General features: G+C 34.7%; 2 protein-coding genes across 14 annotated transcripts in view; one reads left to right on the forward strand and one right to left on the reverse strand.

The window, feature by feature from the left end:
* Positions 1 to 65: 65 nt before the first annotated feature.
* Positions 66 to 9,488, forward strand: LOC124176241 (luc7-like protein 3). 7 transcript variants are annotated; one of them, XR_006869337.1, is made up of 10 exons: positions 155 to 466; positions 1,128 to 1,376; positions 1,616 to 1,822; positions 2,045 to 2,206; positions 2,323 to 2,492; positions 2,609 to 2,700; positions 2,830 to 2,899; positions 5,210 to 5,282; positions 5,637 to 6,251; positions 6,922 to 7,027. XR_006869337.1 is itself a non-coding variant. In XM_046557222.1 (9 exons), the coding sequence occupies exons 2-9, from the start codon at positions 362 to 364 to the stop codon at positions 5,268 to 5,270; spliced, it is 1,116 nt and encodes a 371-aa protein (XP_046413178.1). In that variant the 5' UTR covers positions 66 to 147; positions 281 to 361; the 3' UTR covers positions 5,271 to 5,627. The 7 variants fall into 7 exon arrangements, 5 of the variants coding, with proteins under 5 accessions (XP_046413178.1, XP_046413177.1, XP_046413181.1 ...); XM_046557222.1 differs by lacking the exons at positions 5,637 to 6,251; positions 6,922 to 7,027 and adding an exon at positions 66 to 147 and having other exon boundaries at positions 281 to 466; positions 5,210 to 5,627; XM_046557221.1 differs by lacking the exon at positions 6,922 to 7,027 and having other exon boundaries at positions 5,637 to 6,310.
* Positions 9,489 to 9,624: 136 nt separating this feature from the next.
* LOC124176239 (cell growth regulator with RING finger domain protein 1-like) overlaps positions 9,625 to 13,115 on the reverse strand; it is a 58,040-nt gene continuing 54,549 nt past the window's right edge. For all 7 annotated transcript variants that reach the window (XM_046557217.1, XM_046557220.1, XM_046557219.1 and 4 more), the window contains one exon: positions 9,625 to 13,109. In XM_046557217.1, coding sequence (XP_046413173.1) covers positions 12,651 to 13,109 — 459 coding nt within the window. In that variant the 3' untranslated portion in view covers positions 9,625 to 12,650. The remainder of the gene's footprint in view (positions 13,110 to 13,115) is intronic.

Here is a 13,115-nt window from a genome sequence, read left to right on the forward strand (position 1 = left end):
TATTGAATCTCCATTTACTCGACCTACAGGCGGACTTGTAAGCGTAGGACGATGTCTCGATAGTCTGCTAAAAATCCACAAGATGACGTTATAGCAGATGATCTGAGACGGCGGATACGGATCCGACTCTACTTCCTCTTTTTTAAGGTATATAGTCATTGACCAAGGATAATAAATTGTGGCATTGTGTACTGTTGTTAAAATAATTTCTACAGTTGGTTTAAGTGCCCTGAATTCTTAGTTACCTTCGTTCTAGCAGTTTACTTTATGTTGTTCACAGTTTTGGGAACAATGTATGTCCCATTCGTGTAGAACAAACGTCTTAATACAAGAAACAGTGAACTAAACAGAAAGACAGAATATGGCTGCTGCCGCTGCCGCCGCTCTGCTCGATGAGCTCATGGGAAGAAATCGAAATGTTCTTCCTAACGAGAAGCCTAAAGAACTTAATTGGGAGGATCCGGAGGTACGTTGAACTATTATTTTTTATCATTGTTCACTAAACATCATTAATCATGTTCCTGCTGATTGCCAATTCCACGGGGGACTGTCCAGGTCCAATGTTACCACACCACTTTTGATTGTGGCTATCAATTTGAATTATAAGAATAGATAATGTTCTCTAATTTAGACTGTGATTTAGACGAAACACACAAAAAAAGGTCCTTATACCGTTTAACCATTATTTTAAATTCTGCTGTTTCATTACAACAGATGACTTCAGCTGCACCCTATGTGCATTCATTTGCCAAAAAATGACTGCCTGTGTTTTGACTTTTTTCTGATATTGAAAAATAAAAAGTTTGCTTCTTGTAGCTAATGAATTCCATCCATTGTTCCTGTTCTTCTATGAAAATTTAATTTATCAAGCTATATTACGTAAGAATTATACGTGCCATTGCTTTATTTGAAATTTTAATCTGTATCCTATTCTAGACTTCTACGGAACTTGAATTCATTTGAAAAACCATTTCAGCATGGCACTTGAGTAAATATGTATTTCTTTGCGTTTACAGAAAACTCACTATCTGTTATTTACAATATCATGTTTAGCATAAAACTATTTTTACTTTATATTATAAAATTCAAATGATTAGTAATGTTGAAATGTTATTGATATGTTTCAGTTCTGCAAGTTATATCTGGTGAAGTTTTGTCCTCACGATCTTTTTGTGAATACACGAGCTGATCTTGGTGCATGTTCTCGTGTACACGACGATGAAGCAAGAGAATTGTTTGAAAAAGCGGCTTATTCATATAGGAAACAACAATATGAGGATGAATTCATCAGATTCTGTCAAAGTATGCTTAACGAAGTTGAGCGCAAAATCATAAAAGGAAAACAGCGGCTCGCATTAATTGGCAGAACTGAAGCGGTATCAAAGTTATCAAATATAGTTGGCTAAGAGATATCTGTTACCTGTGAAATTGTTCAATTCATCTGATTCTTATTGTGATTGTTCACATTTGTCTATTGATTTAATCTGTTAGGCAAATTTGAGATAGTAAAAAAAAAATCAGTATGAAATTACATAAGACTGTGCATATGAAAAACAAGAAGTTCTTTTTATAAGTGATGCTGCTAACGTCTGTGCTAATCAAAGTTTATTCACAGCCTACATTGACTCCAGCCCAAACACAACGAAATGAAGATCAAATTGCACTTCTCACAGAAAAGATTAATAAATTGGTAGAAGAAGCTGAGCAGAGCGGAATTCAGGGAAACGTTGAACAAGCTCAGGGACTCATGCGCCTTTGCGATCAACTGAAAGAAGAACGGGAGACTTTACGTAAATCTAATGATAATAGCCATTATAATCAAGTAAGAGGACATTTAGTATTTAATATTATCATATTCTGTATTTGGGTTCTATTATACTGTAAGAACTATTTTTTGGTTTATATATATTAAACTTCAAGCAGATTCGAATACGAATCCCATTGTCCAAGTAAACAAATTAACGTTATTCAAAGGCTTGAAAGTCTTGTTGCAAACGCGTTTTCAGTTTGTGATAGTTATTAAATACTTTTGCTTCTACTTCAGACTGCGGAGCTAGCAGCAGCACAGGAAAAGCAAATGGAGGTGTGTGATGTATGTGGTGCATTCCTTATTGTTGGCGATGCTCAACAAAGAATTGACGATCACCTTATGGGAAAACAGCATGTTGGGTATGCACGATTAAAAAGTGCTCTACAGGAGATAATGGTACATTGTATATCCTTACGTTTTAATTGAGCTGGGTAGAAAATGCGTTATGTTTGACGCAATTAAACTACTTATTCGGAAAATGTTATGGTTCTCTTGTTTCTCGCCATTTACAGAGTAAACGCGAAAAGGCACGAGACGAAAAAGAGCAGAAGAGGGATGAAGAAAGGAAACAAAGAGCACGTATGAATGAAGAAAATGACAGAAGAAGGCAAGACAGGGAGAGGGACAAACGTCGTCGACGAACTGATGACGATAAAAGTAGACACGGTTCTGGTAATTATAGGTAAGATAGTTATTATAAAAAGTTTAATACTTGCTTCATTATTTCTCAGGGAAAAGCCAAGTTTCAAAATTTGGATCCCATGTTTTCTAAACGAATGTTCTAATATGTGATTTCAGAAATTCAGGGCAACGTAGTAGAAGTAGATCCGCAGACAAGCATGAACGCCACAGAGATGAAGACAATCATCGTCGTCACAATAGGGACAGAGGTAATTGCTGAGAGCATCTGTGTCTACTGTAAACAAATCTTCGTTTATTTCTTCATATTCGAGGCTAAAATATCATGTTACTTGTGTAGATTATTCATGCATTACTAACTCTGAATTACTCCTAATCAGGGAGCCGTGATCATCGCAGTTCTAGTCACCACAGTCGACGACGACATCGTTCAAGAAGTCGAAGTCACAAGTAACTACTTTCCTCTTGATTGGTTAGTGAGTCAGAAGTAAGCCAGGTATGCACTAAATAATAAATTCTTAACAACACAATTATTATACAGGTTCATACCAGGTGAGTTTCATTAAGTCATACAATTTGTATGTTATTAATATGTGATAAATTATCGATTCACAGTAAGTATCGTTCACTGCACAGGTATCAATCATGTGAAAGATGGATATTGTTTGTATTTCGGAAGTTAAACAATTGTAAAACGAACTAGACTGTAAGGAAATTGTGAATATATTATCAAAAAAAAAAAAAAAAATAGCCTATGCCACTTCGTGTTTTTATTGTGATAAATTCTTTTTAATTTTTATTTTTTTTTTTCAATTTTTATTTGCTACTTTCTTTTTATACCATTACAGACATTCGTGTTTCCATTTAATAAGCTGAATTAAAAACCTTCAGTGCGCAACGAGACAAATATTTGTCAATCATGGAATCCATGAAAGCGAATGTCCCGATGTATCCCGTCTGTATTCATTTCTCAACAGTACGATTTTGGGTTTTTTAGTACTCATTTAGGATTGAATTAGTGAAAACAATATTGATTATTTTAAGTGGGATCATTTCAAATTCATGCTATTCAATGCTTCTGTATCGCGCTGAATAGAACTTGCATGTCAGATTCTAAAATGTGAATGTAATACAAAACACTTGCTAAAGCTGGAGAAATTTTAATTCTATCCGACTCACTAACGACTGACAATGTACAGCTCAATTCGCAGTCTTGGATCTTAAAGTCGCATCACAGCAGCAAACATACCGTTTAAACTATTATGTTTCCACATGCATGTTCCACATTCTGATTCATGACCCTAAAGTGTATTACCGTGTGATGAAGAACAGAGACTGCCCGTTGCAATTTTGTGATATGTTGATGATTTGAGCAGAGCATACTCTCTCATCCATCGCGATTGCTACGTAAAAGTTTACGAATGGTTGCTTTTGATATTCATTTGTTTTTTTATTGCCACATTTTCCACATAGTATGTTGTATTTTTCTTTTTTTCCAACGGCTTGTGAGGTGGCAAAGAAGAAGAATTGTCATTCAGACTTTTAACTTGGCTAGTACTTTTTTTACAAACGAATTCCTTTTCTAACACAATGCATAAGATTTCGTATCTACTACTTGAGTTCTGCGGATACTTTATAAAATCTAAAATATGTAAAATTATTAATTGAATATCAATAGTGTTAAAATCGACAAAAGATGTTTGAAATCACTTGAGAATAATTGCTGGGATATCATTCAAGATATCCCTGAGAATTATAAGTGCTTGTTGAAATCTGATTTGAGAGAAGATAAAAATTTTCATGAATTGCTATTTAATTAACGTTTAGTACTCCAATTTTTTTCTCCAAGTTAATTTCAGTGTAATGAGTGATGAAAGTGATTTAACCAGGTATCTAAAGCAGACAAACTGCGGAAACGTAATAAATTTGAGACTAATTATTCAATTATTTTACTTTGAGAAAATGAAATAATTTAGATAACTCGTTAAAATTAAAAAAAAAAAAAACGCACATGAAAGAGTTGAGAAGACTGATTGAATGGTTTTCATGTTAATTGTCACGTCATTCAAATTTACTGAACTTATTTGTTTATATCTTTTTAGTTTAAAAGATCAAGTGTACACACACACACCCCTTTATTTTTGGCCCAAACGCTAATGAATTTCTATAAATAATAGTAGACGTAAAATTAACGATCTAACCATTCATTTTCTGGATAAGTAAAAAAATGCCGGTGATGTAGTGAAAGGTTTGCTGTAAATTCCTAGTTGTTATTTATGTATATTTAAGTTGGTTCACTGCTCTATTGACCATGCAAAGCATGTGTAATCCGTGTCTCATCAGTTTTGTATTTAACCATTCTGTGCTAACAAACAATTCAGTGGTACTGATATATTGATGGTAAAAATAACGACAATTCTCCAAATATTTACACTGAAGGTTTTCATACTAAGTGCGCGCGTTAAGATTGTTAAGAAGTATGTTTCTTTCATATTATGTAAAGTCTGGTGTGCATATAGAAAATGGAAAACTGATTGCAACTGCTACAGCAGTAAGATTCTGCGATTGTAGGAGCGTACTCGTTGACTGCCTTATATGCGAAGATTCATGTGACTGGTGGTACCAATCATACGTGAATTGTCACTGGTAATCAGTAATTTTTCGAACTCATGAATAATTTACATTGTGACTCGTTTTTTCTTTAAAAACTTTTTCTTTCTTACACCTTACAATATTGAATCAATAATTATCTATTTTCAGAATGAAGATACAACACGAAGATGCGTACATCACAGGCTGTAAATTCGTTCATGCTGCTTAATATAATTTTGAGGTAAAAATTTTGCATAATCTATAATTTAAGATTTCAATTAATATAAATTTTGTACAAATGCCAGCAACACGAGGGCTTCTAAAGTTACAACGTTAATGAACAGTTTCTTCCACCATAAAATTCATTTTGATATTATCCGTCTGGGAATTCGTCAACTATACTGTTACTCTAATTGAACAGACTCTTGTTGATATATAAATGTTTATATAGAACAATTGTTAGTTTAAATTACTGTTGCATAAAAAAATTTAAACAAAAACAATTTATCGAGTTCAATGATCTATCAGTTCAATTGTAATGCTTAAATCGACTGTTGTCTTAAATAAATACACAATATTATACAAATGTTTTCAGTTATTCTCATGTTCTAATCATCGCAGCTTGTACTGTGCAGCCTAGTTGTACGAAGAACGACAATATATGGGATAATTGTATGCTGGTACCCAAGAAAGTTGTCTAGGGTCTGCAAAGTCACACGCAATTTTTGTGCCTGTTTATTTCGATCAGTGAATACATTCTTGGACATTATTATATGCTCAAATAAATTTCAATTGCATCGTGCGTTGTATACTTAGTACTGACTTGCTTCCATTTCTAAGGCCACGTACTCAACACAAAGAAGCTATCACGTTTGAAAGATCATAGAATTAGTAGTATATGCCTAAATTAATAAAAACCGGCACAGCATTACATAGGTTGGGTGGTCTATCGTAAGGCGTAATTAAACCAAAAAGTTGAACAAACGGCCGCAAAGCTAAGGCTACCAGTTCAGAGACAAAAATTTTGGCTGCGCGTATACATGAGACATGGAGCCTAGAGTAATTCAGAGAGACGAAGATCAATCATAAAATGTCCGATATAAAACTTGTTATTGCATTATTGTGCAAAGATCTCCGGCAAGCCGTTGAGGCGACGCTTAAACCTGAGCATTTCAGGTTATCAAAGTTCAACGAGAATACAGACAATACTGTAAGCTTGCTTTAAATCGCTATTTGAAATTAATTTTTGAGGTTATGTTAGGTTTTCTATCGTAAATGCGGCCATCACCTTTCATTCTTTATTTTATCAGGTTATTGAACTATGGAAAATTTTGTACCAATTGAGTTCTTGCGCTGCAAAAGAAATTCCTGGAAATATTTTACTGAATGATTATGGTAGGCAAATTGTCGTATTAATTATTTATGATATTATGATATTGATAATCATTGGTCATGAATGAGCCACCTGAATATTTTTATAGAACTACTGAAACACGGTAATTTTTAAGCCACCGGCAACAAGCATGCAACAATCAAGAGTCCATGATTACAGTTGGGGCTAGCATTTCCGTCACCACTCTGAATAGTTCCAAATAAAACCACTAGGTTTAGTTCTTTGTCCAAATACCGGGAAAGATTTTTATCATTGCCTAAAAAATTTTACTATTTACTTTTTGAAAATCAAATACATTGAATCATCAATAACTCTCCGTTTCGATATCTGTGCCATAACGTTTAGTTTCATTGCTTGTTCCATCAACGATATATTGTTAATAGCTAAGAATTGATAAATAATTATCTATGTAAAGTTCAACAGAAAATTTCGACCTAGCAAATAGATTTTTAACGGCACATACGTATTGATTGTTATTAAATTGCAGATGATGTTACCTTTGTAAAATTATACTTTGCTTACCTCCAATATCCTGTTCCCGAGTTCTATACATTGTCATTAGATCAAGGAAGTAGCCGTGAATTGTTAATAGCTTTTGCGTGGCTTCTTGCTACTCAAAATGCTCTAACTGTAGCAATTGATAAAAAAATTGCGAGTAGCATTTTGGCAGAGGAATTCACTGACAATCATGTACAAAAGGTAAATACACACACTAATTAAATACAAAATGAGATTTACAATTCACCATGTTTGAAAATCGAAACACAATCAAATTTATTCATTTTAGACAGTGAATATCACTAACTGGGAAAAAACATTATCGACAAAGGCTCAGTTAAATAGGATAATTCACGTATGTGGGCAAATAAACTACAACATTAAAGCAATTTTAGAATTGGTGAATGAAAAACTGAAGCTCACTACAAAAGCGCATGCAGCTAGTATAAATGTGTGCAGTTTGCCACATTTGAGCGTTTCTGAAATGGCAATTACAAAGAGGCTTGCTTTGAACAAATCTGATAGCGACCAACACCGCATTCAACAGTTACACGAACTTGCATCTGTACTAGACACTCATGTTAAATGGGAATCAAAGCGACACATATTTTTTGATTGGATGGTAAATAATCAGCATGGGCTTACTTTGATACAATTTGAAGAGCATAAATTATAGTTGTAGAAAAATTGATCAAATATTCATCAAGACATTGTGTTACAGGTCACAGTAATAGAGGAGCAGAAAAAGTCTCAAATCGAGACTCCAAACTGTAAGAAATCTGATATTGAGTTGTCAAAATTTGTGTGTCTCTTACGCCACATAGTAAAAAAAAATATTCACAATCTGAAGCATGAGGATAAAATTTCGTCAGATTTGTCCTATAGATCAGATTGTGTTTCACGACTATTGAGAATGCAATCCGAACACACCGAAGCAGAAACCTGGCTTTCGGGTGTAAAGCTACAACTGGAAAGCGAAGAGGCCATGACAAAAAAGCAAATGGACAGATTGGTTATCGAACTCAAGAAAATGCTGAAATTAATACCTCATTGCGTGCAAATCTAACTTCAGTGTTATATGTTGGCCGAAAATTATGGATGCGGATTTTTTGTTTTATTACAACTCATAAAGTTAGTTATCCAGAAAATGTTTAGCAAGTCTGATAAATGCACCCCAACATAAAGATAATAATAATTTAATATTACCATTAAACTTTCATAAAAAAGACTGTCACTTATGAATAGGTCTTTTTACTTCGAAATAAAAGAAACTCAGTAGTCGCAGACTATTATTGAATTGTTTGATATGACGTCGATAAAAGACCTGATTTGACCGATCACTCGACGAGTCAATAATTTTTTCCATCATGAAAGAGAACCATGATGCAATCATCAATCACAGTAAACAGTTATGTGAGATATTATATACATATGAATTAAATCAGAAGTTGAATTCAGTAGCATATTTAACCTCAGAAGGTCTATCATTTAGCTATTCAGAGTACATCCATATAAGTATAACAAAAATTGGGAAATGCCTCTTGGTCACCGTTTATAATTAATCATCATTGGTATTAAAAGTCGTGTGTGTCCAAGAATGATTCATCCGTTCTTAAACAAACGAAATTGACTACCGAAGAACTAAAGAGCATGAGTACATCGGTATATATTAAAACATACGTTAGCTTTCGTCACAGGATAGTACAGTTAGTTTAATGGGTAATCTGAATTTCAGGCATGATTCATACCTCATTGCAATTATGAGCAGTTTCAACTTCGTATGTCAGTATAGGTTGTCAGATTTCACGAATAAACCGGTGGGTACGTTGAATGTATGTTAACGTAGGCACAAACAGATATAGTGTTCAGTATAATCGTTAAACCAACTATCCAAAATTAATGCCGGGATTGCACACAGATTTCTAATTTAATTTCTTTCCATTTTGAGGAACTTTTGAACGTACAAGTAACGAAAATTAAGCGGGATATTCGAATTTCCAGATACCAGACGTGTACACAATACGATTATCAAAGAAATTTACCATTTATAATAGTGTCTGAATTATTCGATTCATAGGATGAAAATAGTTTATACCAGATACTATCCTGAGAGAGTATTTAAAGCCGTTAATTTCTGTACACTTTAAAGTAGTGATATTAATTTTTCTCGCAATCTCATCTGTCACATCGTCTTTGCCAAGTGAATATACCTGAAAAATTTTTACAATGTATAGTACAAGGTCAGGAAATGTACTACAATATCATGTAGGGCTCACGTGGAAATATTTAATTCAGAGTTTCATAAGACACGTTTCAGAGGGAATCATGAAGCTAAGACACTTAAAGTCATCATGACTCAAAAATTTTGATTAACAGAAGAGTGTGCGTGAAAAAACCAATTACAAGGTCAGATTTTCAGGTAAAAAAACAGTTTCAAACTTAGTTGGGTTAGTTCAACTGAATTAAAAATATTCACTATGGGATCAATAATAGAGACGGTTTTGTGCATTGTGTTATCTTTTGTTGCTGTAATTCTCTATCTAGCAAAAGTAGCTTCAAGTGTTATTCCAAACTCGAATAAGCAAAAATTAGATTCAATCCTTGCCATTCGATCAGGCCCAATGGTTTATGATCTCTTTTCCAGTCATTTGCATCTTTGAGAGACTTTTCTGCAAGCGGTGCACGAATGATACGCATGTAACACTGTTTATTCAATAAATTATGTACAAGTCCTGACGTACTGGTAGAGCATTATTCCTCATCACTGGAATATTATTACCTATTACATAAATTAATTACAGTAATTATTAATAATTATATTATTCTACTCAATAAAATACAGTAATTTCACAGATCTTAATAGTATTCATGTATTTTATATACAAATTCGCACTTTCGGCATGTACTATGGTTTTATTACTACGTTTTTTTTTTTTTTTTTTTTAGATTTTTCGTTTATTTTTTATTCATATTTCTTTAATAGATACTATATTTATGTGCATATGTATATATATACATATATAAAGTATGCATACAGTATACACACATATATAGTATATTGACATTAGGGCTGTTAATAAAACGTCAAGTTATGTTACAAAATAAATTATCGAAATCATATTACATTGTAGTTGTCCTATAGTGCCCTTCACCTAAGCACTAAACAATTAAGCACAGCTTCTCGTAGGAGAGCAATCATCCATAGTTACGTAGATATTATCGGAATTATCACAGTCTGTGTATTTACAACTTAATATCTAGTGAGTGATCTCTGTAATCTTGTCTTGAGTATCGCAAATTATTGCGCTACCTCATAAGAACAAAGAAGAGATAAGAAATATACGTTATCATATCATGTAGTGATGCATAGTCTAACTGTCGTTTGAAAAATAAATTTCTTTTGCTACTATCCAAACTAGAAATCGATCCATATCGGTAATATACCTAAAGTATAATATGCATAAAGCGGACGAAAATGTACGTTACTTAATTGTGTTCCAGTACGGTACTACAAGTATGTGATACGTAAAAAAAATATTCATGCAAAATTAGAATATACTCTTATACGAAGAAAAATACTCAACGGCAGGTGCAAAGGAGCACTATACATGTAATCGAATGGTTAAATGGACCGAATTTCAACCTGTTTCATACTCATAAATTAAATACCTATACTTTTTATCATTTATGTATATCTTTCTCAAAAGAGTCTCTGTTTTGGGCATTTCTGTACATGCAGGGCGTAGCGAGACCTTTGTTAGCCTGTACATGTTTCATCCCTAATTGTACCACAGTTTGGATACGAATTGAATAGTAAACATTGAATCATATTATTGGTACGATCCGTGCTAGACTCTATTTGTTATTGAGGGATACATTTAATAGTAATACAAAACCTTTACAAGACCGTTATGGTTGATTCAATTTCAATTCATAGACTACAGACTTGGTGTGTCGGAGGCTGCATCGTTGAACGTAAAGAAAATCAAAATATGTCATACCAGATGTTTCGAAATTTTGCCTGCTGTATCTAGGATCAAGTGTGGTGGGTAGGGGAAATGCTGCTGCTCTGTGACAAGCGTGCATTGCTCAATGTATATCTTTCTCGAAATTTCAGTGTGAGTCATCATTATTCACTAATATTTGCAAATTATCAGGATTCTTTTCATTACAATTGTATTATTAAGGACTTGACCGTGGCATCATCGCTTTAAATACGAACAAGCGAGGGATTGCTTTGAATTCAATCAAACTTGTTTTTTAATATTTCATTGCATAATTGGTAATACCATTTCAGCGAATCCTTGATATATATATCTATTGCGCTGTCAGTTTTCTTATTCCAATAGTAGAGTCTTATATCTGTGGTCACACCCTGCAAGTAAAGCTATTTTTTTTTAGCTCATTTGTCAGCAGGAGTAAATTGGCTCACACCGATACTGTATTCGAACGATCGAATGGCCCCGAAACACGTCACGAACGTCAAACCAATCACACAAAAGGTCCACTGACGCCCGTTCCTTGGAATAAAAATATTATTTCTAGCACAAAGCAATGCCTATCTATGAGCACTGCAAAAATGGGCATTTTTTTTTTTTGTCAAAACTCACTAAAATTCAACGCAAACATAAAAAAGTCTCAATGTGGAATATACAAATACAAACATGCACAAGTGCCTCTTATAGACACTGTCAAGGTGACTTGTACCGGAAACGATTTGATCACGGACCATTTTCATTTATTTTTTTTTTTCTCAAAGCGCATGGAAAATTGGGATTCTCATTGAAAAACAAAAATAGTCAAAGTATGTTTATAATAATAGTAGTAATAATAACGATAAATTAGAAAAGAAGTCGAGCCGGAGTGATTTCATCTTTGATCTACGAATACGTTGGTGACGATCAAGCAAAATAGATAATATACCCGCATACGTATTTCTTCCTCCTTCGATATTAGACGATCCGGTTACTGAAGTTTTGATCGCGCCTGCCTTTTAACCGCGTACAGCTGTGGATAAAAAAAATTCCACTTGTTCATCGCGTCACGTGACCTCACGAAACGAAGGCTAAACGATGACATCGAACCTCGCAACGCGTAGAGCAAACGAAACGCATATTAAATTTTTCTAAATGATAACGATGAAATAATATCTTTTACAATTACTACACACGATGTGTGGTCAGGTCGTAATAGGCATAGTATATGAGGTACGATTATACAAAACTTGTGGCCCGTTTCTGACACGAGTTTAGAAAACGTTGAAAATAATTGGCAGTATAAAAATATTCGATACATCAATCGTCTCGATAAAAAAAAAAAATTGACCGAAACTTATTCGTACGTAGGTGAAAACGAAGACCCTATAGAAACTTACGTGAACTGTGAAATTTTTTTTCACGGTCTCCCTGTTTCGTTTTTCTTTTTTTGTTTCTCGTCCAGTACGAATAACTTTCACAATTTTCGAATCAACGGGAAATACCGGATATTTCGATACCGCGAACCGAGCGCATAAAAATAGCAAATTGTCAACGTAAAAACCGTCCAGACGACACTCGGGTAAGTATGAACCTGATCGATCGTGTTGCACGAACATAATTATTTCCGCGTATCAGACAAGGAGGAGAAGGAAAAGGAGAAGGAGAAGGACAAAAAGGAACAGGGAGACGAATATTCCAACGGTATTCGTAGTCGTTGAATAATAATCTGCTCGATTTTCGTTCACCGTGCAAAGCCTAGAAAATCCGTAAGTCTGTCGTTCCAGTCGTGCAGCCAGTGAGAGGCGCCAGGCGCCTGTTGTCTGTGCTTGTAAGGATTCATCTCCTTTTCCGCCGGCATGTACTCCTCGCCTCGTATGCAGAAGTAGCTCTTTATCGGACTCCTGCACATCGGGCACCTCTCGAGCTTACCGAAACACGAGGCGCATATGCACGTGTGCCTGCAAGGCAATAAAGCCCGCGACAACGGGAAGTATTGGCAGACAACGCAGAGCTGTTCGCCAGCCGAATTCCACAGAGAACTTTCCGCCGTGTCTCCCGGTCCGGAAGTCACCATCGCTCCTCCTCGCGCGTTTCCACTTGTGTTGTTACACGGCTCGGCCAAAGCCAAAGCCGGTCCCAGGCCTGTCGATGACACATCCTCTTCGTAGCTCGTCGGGTTACCCGTCGCCAGGTAGAGTTGCTGAAA

The sequence above is a fragment of the Neodiprion fabricii genome, chromosome 2 (assembly GCF_021155785.1).
Source record: "Neodiprion fabricii isolate iyNeoFabr1 chromosome 2, iyNeoFabr1.1, whole genome shotgun sequence".
NCBI classification, from domain to species: Eukaryota; Metazoa; Arthropoda; class Insecta; order Hymenoptera; family Diprionidae; genus Neodiprion; species Neodiprion fabricii.